Consider the following 25,418-nt stretch of genomic DNA (forward strand, 5'->3'; position numbering starts at 1 on the left):
TTCTCAACCCAGCAACAGAAAAAGAATCTAAAAATAAAACTGAAGTGTTGTTTTGATGAGAGAAGGTGAAAACACTGAAAGAGAGAACCACCTCTGTATTGTGCTGGGGAAGGAACCCATAATTAAAAAAAAAAAAAAAAAAAAAAAAGAGTTTAGGAGTGCCTGGGTGGCTCAGTCGGTTAAGCGTCTGACTCTTGATTTCAGCTCAGGTCATAATGTCATGGTTGGTGAATTTGAGCCCTGAATCAGGCTCTGCACTGACAAGGCGGAACCTGCTTGGGATTTTCTCTCTCCCTGCCCATTCCCCACTCACATGCAGGCTCGCTCGCTCGCTCTCTCAAAATAAAACATAAAAAAAATAAAAGAAAAAGAGTTTAGTCCTATTAATACGTCCTAAAGAGTGATCCCAAGCATTTTATGTCTCCCCAAAGAAGTTCATTCAAACCAAATCTCCATTTGCTGACACTAGAATGTTCCACAGACCTGCTGGGGGATTTTGACTTTTTGGGAAGTCCAACCATTTACAGGCTCAGACGCGTTCAGAGAGAAGAATGAAAACGAGGCGTTCTTGATGAAAATGGGGCATGTGGTCTGGTACACCCAAATTTTAATTTGCTCAAAAAATGTTTTTTCGAATTGTGTCTGAGGGTACACGTGCACCAGAAGCCGACCACGGCCACTCTGTGAAAGCAAGTGAAGACTGCAGGGAAATGAGGGTGAACAGCTGCATTCTGATGCAAGTAGGAATGCTGTTCCACACCAAGCCACCGTACTTGTCTGGGGGTGAATGTGGAACCAGAGGGACGGGGTGGGAGACCCTCCCAGCTGGCACTCAGCGTCCTGCCCGCACAAAAAGTCTCCCATTGTGTCTGTGGTCCCTGAAGACATGCATCTCATTTGTGAGGTAGGTTGAGACTTTTTGGTTTTCTGCTTCTACTTTCTTTTCTTCTTCTTAAGTTTATTTGAGAGAGAGAGGCAGAGAGAAAGGGAGAGAGAGTCCCAAGCACTGACAGTGCAGAGCCTAACGCAAGGCTTGATCCCATGAACCGTGAGATCATGACCTGAGCCGAAATCAAGAGTCGGACGGCTTAACGAACTGAGCCACCTAGGTGCCCCTCCTTCTACATTTTATCTAACACTGTAGAATGTCTGAGGACAAGGGACCCGGCAAAGTGTGATCCCACCATGCCATGTTGATTGGAAATGCCAGAATGAGACTTGCATGCATGAAACACTTATTGTCACAAGTCGAAGAAAGAAGGGAGAGGACAGAACGGTCCCTTTCACTGAAAGTGAAAAATGCTAGATGTCTCAATGTGTTTGTTAACTGCACAGACCCAAACCAGCAGGCTGAGGACCAGAGGGAGTGTGTAAACTAAGGGGAGCTGGTCTCCTCTCCAACCTGGTTCCTTCCTCAGGGGATGCCAACATCACAGCCCTTCTGGGTAATGCTAGAAATTTCTGGCACAGTGTTCTCAGATCTATGAGTAGCCCAGGTACATTACCAGTCAAGAAAAAATTGTTCATATTTGTTTTCTCAAAACAAATATTCACTTATTAGGGTTCAAATCTCTAAGGGCAGTTCTGAGAAATTAATGTTGTTCTTCAGAGAAGTATTCTAGATATGAACCCATGGCTTCTTCTGTTATCATCACATCCAATTTATTGAAAGACTGCATTTTTTAAAATTTTTTAAATGTTTATCTTTTTTTGAGAGAGACAGAGCACGAGCAGGGGAGGGGCACAGAGAGAGAGGGAGACATAGAATCTGAAGCAGGCTCCAGGCTCTGAGCTATCAGCGCATAGCCTGATGCAGGGCTTGAACTCATGGGCCGCGAAGATCATGACCTGAGCCGAAGCTGAATGCTTAACCGACTGAGCCACCCGGGTGCCCCAAAAGACTGACTTTTTTTTTTTAATGTTTATTTTTGACAGAGACAGACAGAGTGCAAGTGGGGGAGGGGCAGAGAGAGAGGGAGACACAGAATCTGAAGCATCTCCAGGATCCGAGCTGTCAGCACAGAGCCCACTGTCAGCACAGAGCCAGATGCGGGGCTCAAACTCATCAACTGTGAGAGCATGACTTGAGCTGAAGTTGGACACTCGACTGACTGAGCCACCCAGGTGCCCCAAAAGACTGCATTTCTAATGACCGGTTAGCCACCTTGTCTTGAATCCCAGGCTTCAGAAGCTCTCGTGCTGGGGGCCAGGGTAGGGCTACACACACGCTAACTCATTTCCCCAGCAGGTGGCTCCCTTGACAAGTAGTTAACGTCCACCTAGTGCAGAGATGTGCTGTGGCCATTCCCTCATGTTTCCAACACGCCTAGTTCAGTTTTGAGGACCCTCTGTTGACAGACTCCAAGCGTGGGGGGGTGAGGAGGATGGTAACTAGTCACTACTGGGGAATTAACACAGCGGCTGCGCCAGTCTGGCACCTGAAATTCAAGTCAAGGTCTAGCTTGTGAAGCCAGCTGCAAGCTGCAACTGCGAGAGAGGTCAGACCCAGCTGGGCAGCTCTGTGCTCGGGCTCAGAGCAGAGCTCTTCCTGGCTCCCAGAGCTCCTGCCCCGAACCTGGGCACGATCCCACCCTGGCCCTGCCCCGGCTTCCTCTCCCTGTGTGGTCGGGTTCCACTCACCTCTGATTGTGCTTTCGCTTCCTGAATGAGAGCCGGGACCGTCGATCTTGACCCCACTGATGATAAAACAGACTGTAATCTTTGCTGGTCTCCTGCTGAGACTAGAAGTTGATCCAAACTAATATAAAAATATGAAAGAAAAAGGCAATTTTCTCCTTTCATAAGGTTGTATTTACAATGCTCTTTCTACCAAGTTGCAGGTGTTTTCTGATTTTCATGCTCTCTTTTGTTTTTAAAAATAATTTTTTTAATGTCTGTTTATTTTTTTCTCGAGAGCGCACTGTGAAGGATGGACCGAGAGAGCAAGGAGTCACAGACTCTGAAGCAGGCTCCAGGCTCTGAGCTGTCAGCACAGAACCCGATGTGGGGGTCGAACTCATGAACTGTGAGATCATGACCTGAGCCGAAGTCAGACGCTCAGCTGACCGAGCCACCCAGGCGCCCCTTCAAAAGGTGCCCCTTTTGGTCATAAGAACTCTCGATACAAACTGCTTGAAGAATCCTGAGTGCTGGGCAGGAATGTCATTCACAGGAATTACTGTGGCTTCTGGGATCCATCACCTCAGGATGTTAGGGAACCAGTGCTGGAGGTCCGCAGAACATTTCTGACAGTTTGAAAAATATTCTTTAAAATGTTAGGAATTTTCTGCTTAACTCGGGTCAGCTTCGAAGGCCCAGACTGTTGTCCCCTGAGGTGCAGCCCTCCCTGTCCACTCTCATCTCTCTGATGGCGCTCTTGCCAAAAGTGCCATGTCCCATCAAGACTGCCCTGCAGAGAGACATTCTGGAAACCGTTTCTCTGCAGGCATGGTCTTTTTCCAGTAGTGATATTAAAAAGCAAAGGGGGCTAAATGCAATGTGGCATCCTGACAGAGAAAAACGACGTTAGTGAAATGTGTCCCGTGAAATCTGAATAAAGTCTGTGATTAACTGTGCTCTTCTAGTGTTAAATTTCTGACTTTTGACAACTGGACCAGGATTACAGAAGATGTTCCCATTAGGAAGAGCTGGGTGAGGAGCTTGGGAGCACTCTGCCAGTCTTTGCACCTTTTCCAAAAATTGAAAACTAGTTCATAATTTTTAAAAAAGTTTATTTGAGGGGCGCCTGGGTGGCTCAGTCAGTTAAGCATCCGACTTCGGCTCAGGTCAGGATCTCACAGCTCATGGGTTCGAGCCCCGCATCAGGCTCTGTGCTGACAGCTCAGAGCCTGGAGCCTGGAGCCTGCTTTGAATTCTTTGTCTTCCTCTCTCTAACCTTCCTCTTCCTGTACTCTGTCTGTCTCTCTCTCTCTCTCTCTCAAAAATAAATAATAAACATTAAAAAAAGTTTTTATACAGTTTATTTGAATAAAAGGGGAGAGGCAGATACTTACTTAACTGACCAGCCTTTTCCAGAAGGCAGATCCCAGGTGGTTTCACCCACATGATGGGCTGAACTGGGTGCCCCAGGCTCACTGGCTTTAGGGCTGCTTCCTCCTGGACAGGCCCTGTCCCCCCGCTTCATGGGGCATGAAAGGGCAGTGGACCCATTGAGGCCTCCCGCAGGAGAGCCAAGCGACCTCCTGGGGGTGATTTCCAGCTCGGTTTTGAAGAGCACGGCTGTCGGTCCCGCTGAGAAGTCCTCACTGCAGAGCTTGTCAAGGTCAGGCATGCTCAAGGCCCTCAGTTCCTGGAGCTTAGAGCGGGATAAGGGAGAGGGCTGGGTGTGGCGCACCGAGGACTTGTTCCTTTTGACGGGAGAGGCTGGGGTCATGGTTGGGGTGGGAATTCCAGAAGGACTAAGTGATTTCTTTGGGTCTGAGTCAGGGCCCTTGTTACTGGTCTCCGCTGGATTCTGCTGGGAGATTGTCAATGCTGTGCTGGATGGGGACTTGGTCATCTGGGGGATCAGGGTGCTGGCTTCACTTTGGCTTTCGCTGCAGGAACTCAGGCTGCGTCTCAGTGACCTTGCTGCTGGGTCACTGGGGTGGCTGAGGCTCCCGGAAGCAATGCTGCCAGATGACCGTCTCCCAATGGGAGGCTTGGAGCTCGCTGACAAAAAAGGAGACACCCCAGACCTGGCCACCAGCCGGTCAGAATGGGCTAGGTTCTCAAAAGACTTGATCCTCTGCTTCACAGAGAAAAATGAGGTAGATTCGTAGTTCTGCTCAGAGTAGTAATGTCTTCTAGTGACTTTGATTTTGTCCGTGACTAGGCAGCTCGTCTCTCGCACTGGAAGAACATCCCCTTCGTCTGTTGTTGGAAGGTTCCTCGATGTCTCCAGGAGGGGCTTGACGCTGTACACGCCCTGTCCGTTAGCCAGGCCAAGACCACCACCTCTGGCTGCCTTGGCCTCGAGGAGCCCCCCACTTGTTGCAGGGATCTGGCTGTCCCGGTGAGAGCGACCTGGGCTGTGTAGAGCATGCCCTTCCCGTCCAAAATGGCTTGAAAACTGGGCCGGCATGGAGTAGGTCCTGGTCGCTGGCCTTGGTGTGAAATATGGATGGTCATCTGGCACCGGGCCCGCTGACGTGCCGTTCTTGATCATCCCGAGGGAGCCTGACACCTGACTTGACTTCCCCTGCGAGGAATCCACCTTTCTAGTAGGCAGTTGTGGGGAGGAGGAGGAGGAAGCCAGTTTTGCCACACTGAAAGATCGCTGGGTTTCCTGCTCTACCTGGGACGCACGAGATGTGAGTGACGGCGGATGACTTGAGGACGTCTCCTCTGACTGGTGACAGAACCTGATCTCACTCTTCTCCTGACAGTTGCTCTGGGCCAAGAACCCTCTTAATCTGTCACTTTCAGCTAGCTTGTCACCACATGCATTCTTAGGCATTCTTTCAGAAGAAATTTCAACTATTTTCAGCTGGTTTGTTCTTTCTAGGGGATCACCAGTAATTATTCTGCCTCCTTTGTCATCAGTCACCCCCGATCGGGCTACTTCTGGTGCCGAATCCATTCGGCTGGCCGTGCGCCGCTCCCTCTGCCCAGGAGGTGGGGCCTCCTGTCCGTTTGTGGCTGTGGACACGCTGTTCCCCGAGGCCACAGGGGGAGCCCTGGTCTCTGGCCCACACTTAGGAGATCTGGGGGCCGCTGGGCAGCCTCTGTTGGGTTCTGAGTGGAAAGCCACGTAGGATCTACCGCACGCACCCTGCTCAGGGAAAGTCCTGGGGGAGGCGTGGGGCGAAATGAACGCTGTGATGCTCGTTTCCGAAACTGACGGCTTCAGTGACCCCGGGGCAGCAGGTGGCCTGCTCTCCAGCACGCACTGGGGGGACCTGGGGGTGGCCGTGGCATTTTTGTCAAGCTCCTCGTGGTCTATGTGGAACTGGTTAGATGCTCCCTTCAAAAGCATTTTGTGGGAGGTCTGGGGTGAAATGAGGGGTTTCCTGGGGTCTGTCCCACCAGCCTTGGCAACGTGAGCTGCAGGGGCCTCGGAACTGGCTTTGCTTTTGCTTTTGATGCTGAGTCTCTTCAGCTTAGGACCAGATTTGGGTTTCTGACAGTTACTTAAGAGTGTTTCCACTGAACTTTTTTTAGGTGAGTCTTTATTTTCCAGATTCACTTTCAGCTGGGGGGAGCTATTAGGCATAGCAATCCCCTTTCTGGAATTCTGGCTGGAACTCAACACCTGACTTTTGGAGTCAGGGCTTCTGCTGGGCGCCATGGGTTGCTCCTTTTCAGTTTTGCCCTGCGAATGTGTCCCTTGGTTATTTTTATTTATTTCTTTAAACCAGGCCATGATGGGCCTCCTGGAAACCATTTTTGGTTTCTGTAGCAACTCATCCAGCTCGTGACTTTCGGAGATATGTAGATTTGTCAAAACAGACTCTCCATTCTTAGGGACATGCACGCTACAGGGGGACCGATTTTCAGTTGCATTGACATTTGTCTCTTGTTTTTTATTTGGGGTCTTGACACCCAGCAAGTCATGTTCTAAACCATCTACCGTGTTCAGACTGCCGAGAGCGACCGGAGGGTTGTGGAAATGCGTGGCAGCTTCAGGAGGCTGCCTGTTCCCCACAGATGAGCTAGTACTGGTGGCCTCCATGGTTTCTTCTTCACACGAGGGTCTGGGGTTCTGTAAAATCCTTACATCTGCATGAAGTTCATGCTCCTGAGAGCTTATATCTGAGAGAGGAAATGGCTGGGAAGAGTTTGGAATTGAAGGGCATGAGTTTCCTGGCACAAAGGATGCTCTCTCGCGTGGATTTCCCACCACTTGACTCAGAGCACTGTGCTTTAAGGGCAGAACTTTGGCCAACACAGGGCAGGGTGCGGCCTGGGCAGGTGCGTGAGCAGTAGTTGAAGGTGGATTGGGGGAACCATTTGTAGAACAAATTTCAATTTGCTCCTCCTCAGACTCTGTAGTGTCTTCCCTGTGAGAAGATCCGCGGGAACGAGGGGGTGACCAGTTGTTCCTGGTGGAAGCTCGTGGGGCTTCGGCGAGCGATTCAGGGTCAGAAGATGAGTCCTCGGCATCACCATACATGGATGAGAGAGATGGCTCCGTGCTGTCACCCAGGCCCGACAGGGACATGCTGTCTTCGTGAAAACTGCTAAAATTTCTAGAGTAGTTGCTCAAAAAGTTTTTGTTCACAGTAAAATGTTTGTCAGGATTAATGGAATCCAAAACTGAAGGCTGGGAGGCCCACTGTGGGGGAGGGGGCTGGCCAGCAGCCCAGGCCCTCCTTAGGGTGGGGGTCTGGTTCCCCACGACTGGCTCAGCATGGTGGGAACTTCCACTTCCAGTGCCTGCTGGAGGTTGACCCTGAGAACGTCCCACTTGACTCAACCGGTCCCCTTTCTGAGGAGACTGAAGTCTTGGTTCAGAAGCATCCAGCTCCTTGATGAGTGTGTCGATGTCAGTCACAGGACTGCCCCCGCTTTCCCTGGGGCAGCAGTGCCCGGAGACACCCCCACACGCCCCTGCAGCCCGGTCAGCGGGTGACGGCAGGGCAGGGCTGGCCTGCGGGGCCCTCTCGGACACAGAATCTGTTCCCTCGGGCAGGGCAGAGCCTGGGGAGTTTGCAGGCTCGAGGACGCCTGTTGCTTGCAGAGCCTTGCCGTGGTGACCGGGACTTCTCTGTCTCTCCTCCTGGGACACGAGGTCTGGGGACAGGACGCCACTAGCTGCAGACGCTGCCTCTGCCTCAGGTCCCGCGCCCCTGTGGGCAGCTGCCTTCCTGGGCAAGTTGGCTTCTGGGGCTGCCGGAAGGTTGCTGAAGTCACGACGAGCCGCTGCCATCTTCCCTGGGGAGGCGCTGCTCTCCTGGGCGAGACTCACATGACATCTGTCCTCAGACTCAGGCACCCCGGGTGACACTGGCTCTCCGCGGTCCTCAGGCCACCTGCCTGGCCCCGTGTCCATGGAGGTCTTGCTGGGCTCAGGGTGAGCTGCCCCCTTCTGCTCTGGGGTAGGGATGAGGTCTGGGGGGCTATCCAGTCCTGTGTGGAGATAAGGGGGGAAGCAGGGAGAGAGAGGGGAAAATGTGAGAAAAACTCTCAATTGAAAAAAAAAAAAGGAAAATGAAACACTCTCAAATTTTTGGTCTTTTTTCAGAAAGACATCCCACAGCCTAAATGTAGGCCTCCTTGTCGTTCTGTTTTTGCCTCTGAAATTACAGAGCGCTCACATCTAACAAATACCACTCTGCTCTAGACGTTCCGAAATAACTCAGACTGGCTGGCAGAATAACCCTTTGTTTCTGCCTTTTCTCTCTTTTTGGTTATTTTTAAGGATGGGGACCCCAGAAGCCCTTCCCCTGGGTTTCTTTACACAGTCTGCTCTGATGGCAATGGCCTCAGGGGTCAGGCTGTTCTGTTTGATCCCTCGGCTTTGTGTTCATCTGCAGAGGCTTCGGGTCTCTGGTTTAGCTTTAGGTCATGGGTTTGGCCTTATGGTGGGAGTTGTGTGCTGTAGAGTCTAAAACAGTCAAGTGACGACCTCTGGGGACTTACTGCTCAGCGCAGGACAGGAGGGAGGAGGCTAATTTGGGAAGAAACACAGGACGCCACAGAAGGAGGCAAGTCCGCACTGTACCTTGGTTGTGTCTTGACCGCGTTGAGAGGATTGGGAGAGCTGGAAGGCCACATGATCTGGGAAGCTCTGACAGAAGGGGTCGGGGGCGGGGGGGGGGGGGAGTTCTGCGGGGAGAGTCAGGCCACACAGTGATCGGGAGGAAGGCGAAGAAGAAAATGGAATGAAAGCAGAGAAGAGAGTGCATGAAACCTCAGAGGCGCAGGGAAAGGCAATGTGTGCTGGCGACGGTGGGAAATGAAGTCCTTTCATGAGACGGGCTCTGGAGGGGCCTCCTCATGAGGCCCCCACACACTCGGGCTAATCTGTTCACCTCTGGCACATGGCATCTTATAATCGGGAGAAAGGACATAACAACATTAGATTTGCTATTTTCTTGGGAACTATGGGTTGCTGGGAAACAGTCACAATCAAAGCACCTGCTTTGAGAAGATGGTCTCCCCAAACGTTATGTTCACTCCACATCTCCCACACAAATCATTTTTTTAATTTTTTACTTAAAAATTAAAAAAAATTTAAATACTTTTGAGAGAGAGAGAGAGAGAGAGGAGAGAGAGACAGAGTGTGAACAGGGGAGGGGCAGAGAGAGAGGGAGACACAGAATCTGAAGCAGGCTCCAGGCTCTGAGCTGTCAGCACAGAGCCCAGTGTGGGACTCGAACCCACGAACCGGGAGATTATGACCTGAGCCAAAGTTGGGCAGTTAACTGACTGAGCCACCCAGGCGCCCCTTCCACACAAATCATCTTAATTGCATATTCCGTTTCCCTCCTGAAGTTCCTATGTCAACAATTAAGAACTAGTTATTAGGACTTAGTACTGTGCTAAGAGTTTTTCATGCACTTAATTTTCCTCCCAAGACTGTGAGGTAGGTCCTGTCACCATCTACTTGGGAACAGGAGGGAACTGAGGCACAGAGCGGTTAAGCAATGGATCCAGGGCCAGAGTTTATAGCCAGGGTCACCTGGGAAGGTGGCTCCACACCCCACCCTGTTATCTATAAACCCCGACTGCATGGCCTCTGTGTAGACAGCACTTGGCAACAGCAAGGTCGGCCTATCAAGACATGCGTGGAGAGCATACACAACCTCCCCAGACCCCGTGGAAGGGGAGGGACGTGCCAAGATTCGAATCCACGGGCTCATGTCCTTTCCGCTCTGCCTTTTTGAACTCCCTTCAGAATGACTTTCCTGCTCCTGCTGGTACCAACTCGGGGAAAAGTCACAATGAGACAAAAGGAAGGGATTTAACAGTCGTTCTTCAGTTTCAGATGCATTTGCTGAACAAACCTTAAGTTTTTGTTAGCAATTTGACTTTATTGCAAAGCGTGTAACTTAAAAGTGTTTTGGGGGAGATTAAATGACGTAGAGGCAGTCCTTGATGTCACGTTTCAAAGTAATCCTTCACTTGTAAACCTCCCCAAATGTCCAATAATGGGCAGAATGTTGCCTCAGTTATGGCACAAAATGGGGAGGGAGGCCCAGCAGCCTTACAAATGATGTTGCAGGCACAGGAGGACGCGGAAGACATCGGTGCAGTGTCCGAGCTAGAGCGGGGCCACAGGTGTGTGGAGATGGACTCATTAAGTGTTTAGGACGGCCCGCCAGGGCCAGCGTCAGCCGTGCAGGCCAGGAGTGTCTTGTGACCTCAGCACACGGCTCAAATATTACATTCTGTGGATGTGTGAGGGAAAAGATAGTTCTCGGTGCATCTGATCTCATGTAAGCAGAGTGTGGAGATTCTGAAGGGCAGGAACCCCTCTGTGTCATCTCATGACTTATTCACTAAGGTTCACATCACAAAATAGGTAAAGAGTGTCAACTGACTGAAAATGGATGCACTTGCTGTGGAATTAAAACTAGGAGTTTAGGCACAATGATTTAGTAAAGTTGTTAAATGCAGGAGCTTTTAAATATCATTCACCTGTGTAAAAGGCCCCCCCCCCCCCCCGCCCCCTTCCCAAAATTCTCCACGTGTAACATTTGTATAAGGGTAACTTCTGCCTTCCCATCTTGAAGCTTAACCAGCACCAAAATAACCTTACCTGTCCTTGGTTGCTCCGGTGCAGCTTCCGGCAGGTTCTCTGTGCGGTGGCCAGCATCTGGGTGGCATGGGGCACTGGCTGGCCCCCAGTTGGAAGGGACACGTCCATCCTCGACGGTTAGCTTCCCCAGAGATTCCTGGCACAATGACAACCACAAGTCACTGTCGTCAGTTTTCAGGTTTTCTGTACCCTAAGACCTCACACACAGAGAAGAGCTGGTTTGGGGAATTTCAGAGAACCCCGGATGAGGAGCCACGAGATCCAGATTCTGGGTGTCAGATCCACTAGAAATTATATGGACTTGTCATTCTTCCTAAGCCTCAGTTTTCCTAACTTTGGAATGTGGGTGATCAGGGAACTGCAGATCAGAATCACACTGAGATGTCACCCCACACCCATGAGGGTGGCTATAATCAAAAGCAGAAATAACAGGTGTTGGCGAGGATGTGGAGAAACTGGAACCTTGTGCACTGTTGGTGGGAATGTGAAATGGTTGAGCCGCCTTGGAAAAGGCTACGGAGGTTTCTCAAAAAAATAAACACAGAAATACCATACGATCCACATATCTGACTTCTGGGTATACACCCAGAAGAACTGAAAGCAGGGTCTCTAAGAGGTATGTGTATTGCCATGTTTATAGCAGCACTATTCACAATAGCTAAAATGTGAAAGCAGTTCAAGTGTCTGTTGATACATCACTGGATAATCAAAATGGGGGATATACCGAAAATGGGATATTAGTCTTAGAAAGGAGATTCTGATCCAGGCTACAACAGAGATGAACCTTGAGGACATTATGCGAAGTGAAATAAGCCAGTCACAAAAAGACAAAAGTGTATGATTCCACTTTTATATGAGAGGAGTAGAAATCAGAGAGACAGAAGACAGAGTGGTGGTTTCTGGGGGCTGGTGGGAGAGTTATTATGTAACAGGTACAGAATCCACGGGCTGAAACCATCTGTTTCACAAGATGAAAAGAGTTCAGGAGGTGGTGGTGATGAATGCACAATGTTATTAACAAATTAATACCACTGAACTGTGCATTTTCACATAAGGTGGATTTTACCACAGGAGAAAAAAATGGGGAAAAAACTGGGGATAAGACTTGCCCTGTCTAACTCACAGAGATTTAAATAAAAGATGAGTAAATGAGTAAAAAAAAAAAACATACAGCCCACAAAAGGCTATACAGATGTAGGTATTATTGTCTGTGTACAGTATGGTAATATCCACGACTGTAAGGTCAGCATCTCAGTTTGGTACTTAGAGCCAGGACTCATCTGGACAAATGAAACGGACATTTAATCTTTCAAAATTTCACTTTAGCCAAGTGTCAATTACCTCATCTTCCTTTCTTCTATCTAAAACCTACTGTAAAAAAAAAAAAAAAAAGAAAAAAATTGCAAAACCAACCCGCCAGGAAGTTAAATCAGATTTGAAATTCACTCTCAGAGTTAAGGAGTCTTCACAAAGTGGCCCAAAGGTGGCAGCAGAGGAGAGAGGTGAAATGGATACAGCGTCTTTCAGCGGCTCTTGTATAAAAATCATTTAGTATCTGCTGAGGGAAATCTGCACAGGGTTTGAGTCAGTTATTTCTCTTTAGCAGTAAGGCATAAACATAATAGAAAACAGCAAAAGAGGTTTGGAATTAGTAAGGCATAAATGTAATACAAAACAATGAAAGGGGTTTGGCATTAGAGGTGTGACTGAACAGCACTGTGAATGCACCAAATGCCACTGAACTGTATTCTACAGTGTTTCATTTTATGTTATGTGACATTCGTCTCATCTTGAAAAGTATTAAGTAAAAACAGCACAAGACAACTTACTTACCGAAGGTTTTTTTCTTTTTAAGCTTCCAATATTTGAGGGTAAATACTTAATGACAATGCATTTTTTTTTAAAGTTTATTTATTTATTGCTTCTCGGCCTTTTGGCTAAGATCAAGTGTAAATTTTGTTTATTTTGAGAGAGAGAGAGAGAGAGTTCATGTGACCAAGCAGGCAAGGGGCAGAGAGAAAGGGAGAGAGACTCCCAAGCAGGCTCCGTGCTGTAAGTGCACAGCCTGAGGTGGGACTTGATCCCACGAACCACGAGATCAAGACCTGAGCTGAAATCAAGACTTGGGTGCTTAACTGACTGAGCCACCCAGGTGCCCCATAAATGGCAATGCATTCTATTTTCTTTCTGATGTACAGATGAAATCATATTTTTGAAATAAATTTTTTTAAGAGAAGAGTTAAACTTTTGTGCAAAAGTTTTAAATGCCTCTCAAAATTCTTATTGGGAATACTCATTCACAATGACAAAAGCTCTTATTTTATAAACAATTATGAACAAAACCCCTGATTTATATAGTTATCCAAAACTGGCTGATACTTTTTAAAAGAAGGGGTTAACCCATCAGCCGAACATTGCATTTTAAAACACATATGCTAGTTGGAAGTAGTAACATATTTTAGGAGGATGAAAAAAGATATGTTTCTACTTTTTCTATATGGTTAACAAAAATCCCTTCTGCCTAATATAGTTTTTATGACTTCATATTTTCTGGGTCTGTTTACACATATGTTTGTATAAACCACTTGAACATGTATCTTTATAGATGCGGCCTTACAATCAGCTCAGAGAGAAACTATTTATGTTGAGGTCGCAAACGTTTGTTTCTCTTACTCCTCCTTGCTTACGTGGAGGTATACTGACTAAAATCAAGCCATGTGAGAGGTGCCTGGGTGGCTCAGTTGTTTGAGCATCTGACTGTGGCTCAGGTCATGATCTTACGGTTTGTGGGTTTGAGCCCTGCCTTGGGCTCTGACACTCGGAGCCTGGAGCCTGCTTCAGATTCTGTGTCTCCCTCTCTCTCCGCCCTCCCCTGCCTGAACTCTGCGTCTCTGTCTCTCAAAAATAAACAAACATTAAAAAAATTTTTTTGAAAATCAAGCACTTTGACAATCTGGACCATTCTAACATATGTGTAACCGAGTTGTAACGTAAATAATATTGACTCGCATTTAAAGTGGTGCATTATAAGTTTTCTTTTTTTTTTTTTTTAAGATTTTCTTTTTCAGTCTTCTTTACCGTCAACATGGGGCTGGAACTCACAACCCCAAGATGGAGGGTCAGACTGAGCCTGCCAGGCGCCCAGGTGCATGTTAAGTTTCTAAGTGAATGTCTGCCCAATTTTTCACGTGATTCTCACAATAAGGGTACGAATAGTTTTGATTATTACACAGTTGCTATAAAAAGTCTGAAAAAATAAGGATCGCGCAGAACCTCACCAGCTGGAGAGAATCACTGTTAGCCTGTGTGACGGTCCCTCTGGCTCTGAGAGATAATCAGGGCAGAATCTCTCCTCAGAATCAGGGCACGATCTCTCCTCAGTGGTCCAGACAACTGTGCCTCACAAAGATTCAACAACTTGCCTCAATGGTCACCCAACTAGCCAGGGGACCAGACCCAGCGTTCTTCTTCACCAGCCTAGTGCCGCCCTTCCCTCATCAACCATGTGTACAGGTCCCGTGCACAGGTAAGAGAGGGATTTCATCTTTTGGCAGAATGATCTATGACTCAATATCTGGGCATGTTCCCCCCACCAGCTGCTACAGTCTGTTTCTCCAACCATTCCCCCTCTTCCAGGCAGGATATCCTCTGCTTCCTAACACACTCCGTATTCACTCACACAAAAGTCACTGAGATCCCAAGTAACTGAAAGGAAACCAGTTACCTTCTCCACGGTTCCATCGGGATGAAAATCAGTCCCGGTCTCTCTGCCAGAAGTGGCCTGGATACATGGGTCATCAGCTCCATCAGCTAGGTTTTCAGTCTCGGAGTTGCTGGGCCTGGCGTCAGCCTCGGGCCTCTTGTGGTGTGGGCTGACCCTGGCCACTGGTTTGTGCCTGGACCCCAGGCTGTCATTCTTCTGCTGGGGGGACCTGGAGGCATCTGTGCGCACCAGATTCTGGGGGCCTGTATCGGCTTTGTATTCCAATTTGGGGGAACTCTTAGATCCTGATAGTTCCTTCTTCCCTGAGCGGCCAGGGCCACCCTTGGGGGCCGCTACCGAGGCCAGCAGATTGGCTGAATGGGAAGGAGTGTCCCCCGTGCCCTCTGGGACACTCTCCTCTAAGTCCAGCGAGCTGCCCAGGAGAGGCACTGAGGAGGCCTTACTGACCAGTGTTTTCTGGGGATGTTCCTCCTGGTTGTTGATACTCATGACCTTGGAAGAGGTCATCAAGACCTGCCTACAGTCGTCCTCTGGCAGAGACCTGCTGGGACCAGAGAGGGTCCCTGGGAGGGACACGCAATCCCCTTCGCCATCAAACTCTTCTTCGTCACTGGCATCGTCTGTGTCATAGCAGCCAACCCTCCTCTGGCGGACGAGAGGGTTTCGGAGCACCTGCGGGCTCCCAGGGAGACTGGCTTGTCTGGCAACCGTCACCTGCTTGTGGAAGAGCCCTGAGGCCCGCTGGCTTCCTAGAGACACGAGGCTGTTGGCCCTGGCTTTTCCTGGTTCCTTGTGAGCTGGTGGGGAGGGGGAAAGAAATCATCAAATGAGACAGGGTTTCCCATCTGGCCTGGTTTTACAACTCAACCCCCCTCATTATACATGAGCACCCCCCCATTCACAACTGCCACCTATTTGTCCTCTGGCCACTGAAGACCAGGCTTAGACGATAGGGCTTCTTGGGATTTGCACAGAGTGGACAGCCAGAGTCCCTCTCTCCTTTTCCCACTGGCCTCTTTTCTTGTTTAAAATTTTTTTTCTTTTTTTTACTTCAATCTCTGGATTTGGTTTGCACATGTATGCTGCCTAGAGACAGAAATGTTTAATTCATCAACACCCATGATGCCTGATACATGGCTGGGGTTCACACTAGATGCTGCTGCTGGGAGCTCCTTTTTGGGAGGACGCCCAGAGACCAGCAAGCCCTGCACTCCAGGACCTTATCCCGTGAGGCCCCCCCTTCATCACAGGAGCCCCTTCCTCAGGGGCAAGGAGTGGGGGCTGGGTACGGGGGGCACATAAGCTCCTAGAACATGGTACAGGGAGCCTGATATTATATTCTCTGTAACCAACCAGGGATAGGGGAAAACTTGTTTGCTCAGCAAACTCTTTGCATCTTGCTAAATGAAAGAAAAATTACACGTGCTTCCACCTTGAAATGTTTCCATCAGAGACTAGAGTAAGTGCATCAGCTGCTTCAAATGAAAGCCAGAGTGGTCAAGTCTGCCTGTCCTAAGACAGAGATGTTCTTGTTCAGACATTAGAAATTAAAAAAAAAAAGTGCAGGGGTGCTTGGGTGGCTTAGTTCGTTGAGTGTCTGACTTTGGCTAAGGTCATAATCTCGCGGTTTGTGAGTTGAGCCCCATGTCGGGCTCTGGGTGAACAGCTCAGAGCCTGGAGCCTACTTCAGATTCTGTGTCTCCCTCTCTCTCTGCCCCTCCCCCACTCATGCTCACTCTCACTCTCTCTCTCAAAAATGAATAAACATTAAAAAAATATATATTTTTTGGTAATTTTTTTAATGTTTATTTGTCCTGTGAAACTCGCAGTCCATGAGTTCGAGCCCCGCCTTGGGCTCTGTGCTGACAGCTCAGAGCCTGGAGCCTGCTTCAGATTCTGTGTCTCCCTCTCTCTGGCCCTCCCCCATTCATGCTCTGTCTCTCTTTGTCTCAAAAATAAATAAACATTAAAAAAAAAAATTAAAAAAAAAAAAAAAAGCAAACCACACCAGCAGAAGCCTGAGAAATCAGTATGGTTCACATGGGATTACCTCATATTGTAGTGAGAGCGTAATCAATGAGATTTAAAAACACCTGTTTGATAACATCTCTCTTACGGGTTCAGAATCTTTCACTCCCTGCCTTCTAAAAAGAATGAAGTTAGGGCCCAGTGAGGGAAGGCACCTGGATCTTGGCTAGGGTTCCCCTAAAACATAAAGCCATCAGGTTGCTAACCTGATTTCATGCCATAAATTTCAAGTCTAAGTTATGTAAATAGCATCTAAATGCTGGTTTAGCCACCTCCAACACCCTGGGTGCAGAACGGGTGTCCAGATCCTTTACCGCAGACCTGAGGGGCCCGTCATTAAATGGTGGGCTGCATTTTCTAAGAATAAACTCTGAATTTAGTCAGGGAACAAAGACGGCTTCTACTCAACCAGAGGCTTGGGTTCCAGTTCTCCGTTCACATTAAAGCATCATAATACGTAAACCCATGTGGCCCGAGTCAGAAAACAGTCATTGTTTACTGGAGGTGCTGGGTGGCAGGCCACCGTCTTCAGAGATGCTGCAGCCACTTCCTGGGTGATCCTCGTCCTCAGAGCCGGCCACCATGAAGTCTGACAGGGGGCCTGGGACACCGGGGGCAAAGTACTGGGCAGGTTCGGGGTCAGAAATCAGGGGGTCCTGTTGGAGAAGACAGTGGTGGATGATGAGCAAGCACACCAGAAGCTGATCAGCTGAAATAGTAATTACTTCCTGTCTTTCCAAGAACACTTTGTTCGAATCCATGGTCCTGTGAAACAGTGGTGACAATAAACACCCAGTTCCATTTACTTCAGGATGGCTAAATTAAACAATTAAGGAAAAAGCCAACAGTTGCTGCCAGACCATGTTTTTAAAAGATTTTTTTTTTTTTTTTTTTTTTTTGCCAAATGCTTAGTTAGCAATGATCAGAAAAGCCACAGCAGCACTGTATCAACCACCCCAGGAAAAACACTGGGGGAGAGAGAGAGGAAAATAGAAATAAATTCCCAGCCACTGGTTCAACCTAGTGATGGAACAAGGAAGAGGGGAGTTTGAATCCTGGGCTCTGATCCACTGGGATTGAGGGGCCGCCAGATGAGAAAGATTCCAGTCTCCTTAAAGTCACAGGCTCCCCCCAAACCAACTGGGACCCTTTACTGTGGAGCAGGTTGTAAACTATCCTTCAAACTGCAGCTCATGGGGCTCAGGTCATGATCTCACAGTTTGTGAGTTTGAGCCCCACATCAGGCTCTCTGCTGACAGCTAGGAGCCTGGAGTCTGCTTCAGATTTTGTGTCTCCTTCACTCTTTCTGCCCCTCCCCAACACATACACGTGCTCTCTCTTTCAAAAATAAACATTAAAAAAAATTAAAAAGAAAAAATGCAGCTCACTTCTTTTATTTTGTTGCTCTATTCTTTTCCTAGATGAATAGTTAATGAAAGAAACACACATTTTTATATTTGTTCTCAAATTAGTATTGTTGCAGTTGTCTGTGTAGAGTGGCCAAAATGACTCATGGACAGAATATGAGCTGGACCCTCAGGTTTGGCTTCTGGGCTCCAGGAATCGGTTTGTGGGCCATCTGAGCGAGGCAGCAGTGTGCCTTGACTCACCTTTTTTGCAAGAGAGGGACTCTTCAAGGGGGTACCTGTTGGAGGGAAAATTCACCATAAAGTTAAAAGAGCGCAGCTCGAATTCTTACAACTAGGCTCTCATTCTCAACTAGAAAAGAAGGAGCCAAACATATTAACTCTTCTCTGCTTGACTGACACTGATGGGCTGTGTGCATAGGTGGTAGACATGCATGCACTTGACCCGATCCCCACCCCACCCCACCTCCCAAGGTTCTGCTCATGCTTCAAGCCCTAACTTGGATGCTACCACCTCCATGGGATCACCCAGTTGGAAGTAACTTCTTCTGAATCTCGAGAGTATTTTATATTACCCATAAACCAATTTCCATACACACAGTATAATTTAATTATAAGTGGATGCCTCTCATATTCCTTCCTCAGCTATTCATCTACAGGGCTGAGATCTTCAGTGATCTGACTCCACAATGCTCAGCATTGCACCTGGGTCTAGGAAGTATTCAGTGATATCTGCTGAACGGATCGAAGGATCAACGAACAAAGAAGTCCCACTCAAGAAACCCATGAAGAAACTGGGGAGAGGGTTGAATAACCTATTTTGGTTTTTAGTAGAAGGATGTGAAGATTCTGCATTGAAACTTTAAATTCTATGCCATGAGCAAAAAGATCTTGGGCATGAGGTCCATAGCTTAATAAAATCTTTCAAAATAAATGATCGAATGGGTATGCCAGGCTTAGGAGAGGACAGCTTGCAGGCAGGTCAGGAGAAGGAGCTGGCCAAATAAAGAGCCCATTATGGTTGTGCCCACTTTAAATATATTAATTATGGATGGAAATAATCAGGGTATTACATGGCTGCCAAAAAATCTTAAGTCTTCCTTTTCCTGTGACAACCAGTAACTCATGTCTCAGTTCTTTTTTCTCCTGACATCAATCTTAACATCAGTAATATCTTGAGTTGAGACATGTTTGCAGTCCCTTTGGATTTCTATTCTACCGGAAACATTACTTTCAAAACTTGATGGAATGTTTCACATTTAAAATTCATATGAAATTCTTACTATTTCAGTCCTTCTCTGCCTTAAGTTTCCCACTTAAAGAAGTGGAAAATCATGATTTGGGGAGCCTCTATTACCCTTAAGTTGAAACTTAAAAAATACCGACTTATTATTGAAATAGAGCTGCCGTACTTTGTGGAAATTTTTAATTCATGTAAAGAAACCCCAGGTTTTGGAATGGAGACCACTCTGCATCTATCAAACAACTGATATTTTGGGATTACTTCATTTTTACCTAAAACATTTCATATGAATTGTACATAAAACACACGAAATGCCGCTAACTCATTTTTGCAAATGATCTTGTAGTACAAGAAGCATGCATAATTAGAACTTTAATAAAGCACATTAAATAACTGCAGAAATCAAAAGTAGACGCTAAGAAAAAGTACAGAATCTCTTGGACAACTACTTCTGCCAAACCTGGTAATTACAAAGAATCTAACCAATAACATTGCATTGGGGAATGTCCCATGGGGAAGGTTAATTGAGAGACTCTTCTGAGTGTTGAATGAAAATGTGCAAATACAGTACCTAAGCCAGGAGAGGAATTGGCCTCTTTGCTCTCCTGATAAGTGCTGCGTGCTATCACTGCATCCATTTCCTGCTCGGAAACCTGGTTTTCAGCAGAAAGCACAAATTAGCTGGTTTTATTTATTTCCCCCCCAAAAAAGTAGCTAGGACCAGAGTCAGAGGCTGAGTGCAAATAAAGAGGAAAACCACAGGACCAAAGATTATGACCATCCTCTGAAGCAATAGCTCAGGGCGTATAAGAAATATTGCCAGGTTAACATATTGCTTCAAACAATGTATTCAAAATCAGACCCTCAGCTGGTTTTCAAATTCATTAAAGCTTTCAGGTGCTACATGGCTGATACCTGCCTCTCTCTAGAACACTCACTTCTAATTCTTTTTTCCTAGATTTTACTTAAACAATTTCAAACCTACATAAAACTTGTAAAAGTAACACAAGAGTAGTAAATTCTTCATTGTTGTTTTTTAAAACATTCTCCCACATTTACACTCACGCTCTTTCTTTATACAGATACACACACCATTTAACATTTTAATTTGGGAGTCAGTTGCAGACGTTAAGAGGTTAGTTACAAACCTCCTAAAAACAAGAACATTCTCTTTAATAACCCCAGTACTATTGTCAATTCTAGGAAATTTAACATTGACACAAATGACTGTCTAATGCACATTTTATATTCCAATTCAGCCAACCGTACTAACACCGTCCTTCAGAAATGCTACTCAAAATGTGTCAGTAGACAGAAGTAGTTCACAGGAAGTTTGATGCCAGCTTGTGAGGAGATAGGATTTTCCTCTAGAATGCTTATCAACACTCAGCTTCTTTCCCAACAGTGCCTTGCTGGGGGAAAAATATCCACTGAACTGAGTGGTGGCCCTAGTGATGTAACTGATTTGCATTCTGGTGCAAGCTCCTTATCTTGTGGATCTTTAGCGGATTGTCACCAACTAACTCCTTCGCATAGTAATGCTTTATAGAAATTTCATTTTTGGCAATCCAGAATTCAATTTAGGGTCAAGTCTTTTTTAGACTCCTTTAATCCAAAACACTACTGAGCTTTTGTCTGTCACAATACTGATATTCTGGAAGAAACCTAGGCCAATCAAACCCTCAATTAGGATCTAATAGTTTTTTCATGCTGAGATTTAGATTATGGATTTTTTTTTTTTTTTGGCAGAAAAACTACAACAACTGTTTCCTTTTCAGTGCATCAGAGAGGCACTCAGGGTCAGCATTTCATGTTTCATGACTGATGGTAACTTTGACCACTTGATTAGGATGGACTTCACCACATTTCTTTACTAGATTTTTTTTTTTTTTTTTGGTCATCAATGAGTCTGGGAGGAAACAGCTTCAGACAACATCAATATCCTGCCCCCCAGTATATTTTTACTCAATGGTTTTAGCATCATTGATTATTCTTATTTGAATCAATTTTTATGATGAAGTTTTCAAAATAGTCATTTTATAACTCTTCTTTTCTTTCTATATTTATTGGGATCATGGTAGATTCATGCATTTTCCCCCATTAGTTGTTATCCCTAACTGTCATTATTCAATATGGAAAAAAAGTTTAAAGCCTGATATATGCTGAACTACGAGGTATTTTAAAAGACAATTACATAACTTGCATAGAGTTTCTTTTTTAAAGGTAAGAATACTGTAAACTTAGAATGGTAATTTTATGTACTAAAATAACATTTAGCATAAGTAATATTTGGATAAGCATAGCAATTTTTCTTAATAAGTAAATAAAGTTATGCAAGATTCAGCATTATGTTTTAATCTAACAGATAAATCATAATCACATCATGGCTTCTATGTAATACTTTCTAGCAACCTTCACAGGAAATAAAATATATATATATATATATATATATATATATATATATATATATACACACATACACAAAGCATATACACTAAAACACAAACATATACTTCATAAAGCAAAAGTAATTTTGTATAAATGAGTCAGGGAAAATATAAGCTTATATGGTGGTTGCAAATTTTTCTTGCCAATTTGCAAGAATTGCAAGGTTGCCATTTTCTAATTGACATTAGACTTTCAATATTTGCAACTATTTTTCTGAGTGGGAGAAAAATGGTCAGGTTTTGAAACAAGTGAAAGATTTCCTGGATAATTCTAGTCATGCTGAGAGCCCCAGGACCAGTTAAAAATGGACCTCTATGACTTTCTTCTACTTAACATAAGCTAGAAGCTGTGACCTGAGTAAGTCCAAATCTTAGCTTGTCTAGACCTGGAGGGTTTGAATATCCCAGTTGGGCAGTCACTGCGCCAGTCATTATGAGAAACAGAAGAAAAGAAAATCCTTGTGGTATTTCTATTGGAACAACATGAAAACTAAGGAAGTACATACGTTCAGTATCAAAATGTACTACTGGCATGAGATGCTGGGGTGAGCGGTATAAAAAATACATTAAACATAAAATGGAATCTTGACCAAAAGAAAAATATAGTATGATGTTACAATTAAGAACACCATGTTTACCTAGGAAGAAATGTGAAATCTAGTAAAACAAATAATGAAATCTGGTTTTGCTGGATGTATCTCCCACACCATCATGATGACCATTTACTGTGGCCAGAAACACGAATCAACCTGTATTCAACAGGATCGCAGACCACCAGTCCATCAGAATTATTATGCTTTGAGCTTAAATGCCATTCTGATGTTTGATTGTACTGGCAAATTAGGTAGATGCTTTTGGGCTGAGACGAAGCAGACCTCCCAACAAATCGTGACCTGTGCTATTTTGGAACAGATTTTGAAGTCAGACATGCCTTGAAACGAATGCCTGGAAACCACTGAGAACTTAATTTTTTATAATGTTGCTGAGGGATGTGCGAGGTCAGCTCTAGCTTATTGGACTGCTTCCTAAGTGGGAAGCAGGTGATGGAATCCCAGAGAGGACCCTAGAGGAAGGAGTCAAGACCACTCCAGCTGTGAGTTTGAGGCAAAGTGGTATTAAAAATGACATGGGGTGCCTGGATGGCTCAGTTGGTTAAGTGTCTGCCTCTTGATTTCAGCTCAGGTCATGATCTTGTGGTTGTTGGGATCAAGCCCTGAATCAGGCTCCTTGCTGACAGTAATCTGTCCATCCCCTGTTTGCACACTCTCTCTCTCAAAATAAATAAGTAAACTTAAAAAAAAAAATGACCCAAAGAGAGCCATGGGGACAGCAGAGAGGCAGAGGAGAACAGATTACAAGGGAAAATGTCAGGACTATAAAACGTAAAGGAGAAAAACAGGAAGTGACAAGAAGGAAAAAATGGAAAATGGTAGAAGCAGGACTTGATTTTATTTTAATGATATTTATTCAAGAAGTTTTTATTTAAGACATATATAGACAGGAGAACACAATCTGGGAAAAAAAATAGTAGTGGAGTTGACTTTGAATCAGTCTAATGGCAATCCTTGTCCAAGCACTATGGAGAACCAGTATAACAAAAACACACCACTGAAAACACTAAAAATGATGCTATAAAATTAATACACTAAAGAAATCTCAGAAATGGGATGACCCAAAGTTCTCCACACACATGTCTTACTCTCAAGATGGCATACAAGTCCATCAAGCATAGCAGTCTGGGACCATTTAGGATATAATCAAATAATAGTACAAATGATACAGAGGAGGTGGTCATATGATAGGCACAAAAAGAACTAATATTCTTTTTTTAATGTTTATTGATCTTTGAGAGAGAGAGAGAGACAGAGTGAGAGAGGGGGAGGGGCATAGAACAGGAGAAACAGAATCCAAAGCAGGCTCCAGGTTCTGAGCTGTCAGCATGAAGCCTGACACAGGGCTCAAACCCATGAACTGTGAGATCATGACCTGAGCCAAAGTCAGATGCTTAACCGACTGAGCCACCCAGATGCCCCAAAAAAGAGCTAATGTTCTTATGGAGCATTTTGAGTTACTGAAAAGGAAAGGCTGAATTTTGTAAAATATAACCTGATATTATAGACAAGTTAATTTAAAAGGATTTTTACATCAAGTACTTGAAACAACAAAAAACTGTGCTCAAAGCCAGTAGAGTTGAAATTGCTGAGGTGTGCTCCAGTTAACCTAAAAAAATTAAAAGCAACTGCTCAAGTATAAAAGAGATACAACCAAATAACACAAAGGCCCACGATACAGGGGCTATGATTATCTGCAAATTCAACAATGTGATATCAATGCAGAAAAAATATTAGTGGACTCTTAAGCCTTAATGACAGAAGTATTCTCCTCGGGTCAAGGATGGCCTGGACAGATCATTTAATCCAATGCTCTCACATTTTCTTGATGCAGAAACCCAAAAAGGTTAAGTATCTCACTAGAGATCAAACAAACAGCTGGAAGTTACTCAGAACCCAGCACTCTTATCTTCCTACCATATTTTATATTCACCAGTAACACTGTCAAAATTTTCTAATGAAATTTCTAAGAGTGTGAAGATGAAGAAGTCCACATCAATGATTTGTTCCCATGTTATCAGTTACTTGGCCACTGAGTGACCACAGGCTGATTCCCAAGCCCGGCTGGGTGAACTGTCTTACCAGAGTGTGCGTCATCATAGGAATACGTGTCATCACTGCTACAGGACAAATAACCAAGCCATCTTTTCATATTTAGAACAATAAGAAGTACTTCACCTTTGGATTAGGGTGCCGGCCAATGACAAGTCGAACAGGTCCTGGGGGGCATTTGCTCAGGATGGTATGGACTTTGCTTAAAGCAGCATGGCGGACATTGACTGAGTTCACTTCCAGGATTTGATCTCCGCGGCTAGGGAGGACAACATAACCAACACGCTGTGGTAACAGTTAAGTTTTTACAAGATTTCCCTCTGGGAGAGGTTTATAATATGAAATCTTTTATGAATACTTTAAAGAAGCAAATGACATCTTTTCATCTTTGCATATGTGTGAAAAAGCAACACATTCATATAAACACATTAGATATTAAATCAGCAAAGTCCTTATGCGTATCTAGCTGCATTTTCAGTAGTAAAGTTAAATAAAATTGATAATAAGACAATAACAAGGGTTACCATTTCTTGAGCACAGAGTGTAAACCAGGCACTATACAAAGCAATTTCCATAACAATCCTTTGAACAGGTATTATTATTCCTATTGTTTAGACAAGGCCACAGACTTTAGAGAGGCCACCTTCATGTCACACACTGTTGAACTCAGGTCTGTCTACCTTTTGATCATCACAAGATAGCTCCTTGACCACCACCATTTTCTTTTTTTCCCTACCATCTTGAAATGATTATTGTAATGTAATTTGAGGGGGAAATATCTTGAAGCTCAAAGGTTACCCAAGAATTTGTAAAAACGTTTTAAATTTGAACAAATGAGAAATTGGGGACAAGATGCCCATTTTGACTTGAAATTATAGGCAGAGAACTCAGTAGGAGAGAACAAAAGACTCTTTATATGGTGTTTGAAGAATGTTCATTTGGCAGGCTCCAGACATATGGAACCATTCAAGAAAGAAACATCATCTTGGGATGTCATTAAAGGATTTTTTTTCCTTGGGTTCTAAAAGTATATTTTCTTTAATGTACTTTGGATGATTTGCTAAATTTTTTTTGTATGAAAATTCACTCTGATGATTAACTAAAAACATAACATAATCTATTAACAGGGCCCCAAAATGGCAACCTCAAGGCATGTCATTTTGACAATTCCTCAACTGCTCAAGGACTTAGAAGCTTATAGGGGGGAAAAGTGATACTGTTTACACAGAGTGCTTTGTGCA

General features: G+C 45.2%; 1 protein-coding gene across 4 annotated transcripts in view; it reads right to left on the reverse strand.

Moving 5' to 3' along the window:
- The window catches only part of PDZD2 (PDZ domain containing 2), a 279,185-nt gene that overhangs the window by 9,518 nt on the left and 244,249 nt on the right, over positions 1–25,418 (reverse strand). For all 4 annotated transcript variants that reach the window (XM_032594615.1, XM_032594614.1, XM_030331887.1 and 1 more), the window contains 8 exons: positions 24,304–24,436; positions 19,639–19,720; positions 18,068–18,102; positions 16,957–17,113; positions 14,430–15,226; positions 10,706–10,841; positions 4,014–8,070; positions 2,641–2,758 (listed from right to left, as the gene is read on the reverse strand). In XM_032594615.1, coding sequence (XP_032450506.1) covers positions 2,641–2,758; positions 4,014–8,070; positions 10,706–10,841; positions 14,430–15,226; positions 16,957–17,113; positions 18,068–18,102; positions 19,639–19,720; positions 24,304–24,436 — 5,515 coding nt within the window. The remainder of the gene's footprint in view (positions 1–2,640; positions 2,759–4,013; positions 8,071–10,705; positions 10,842–14,429; positions 15,227–16,956; positions 17,114–18,067; positions 18,103–19,638; positions 19,721–24,303; positions 24,437–25,418) is intronic.

The sequence above is a fragment of the Lynx canadensis genome, chromosome A1, assembly GCF_007474595.2.
Source record: "Lynx canadensis isolate LIC74 chromosome A1, mLynCan4.pri.v2, whole genome shotgun sequence".
NCBI lineage: Eukaryota > Metazoa > Chordata > Mammalia > Carnivora > Felidae > Lynx > Lynx canadensis.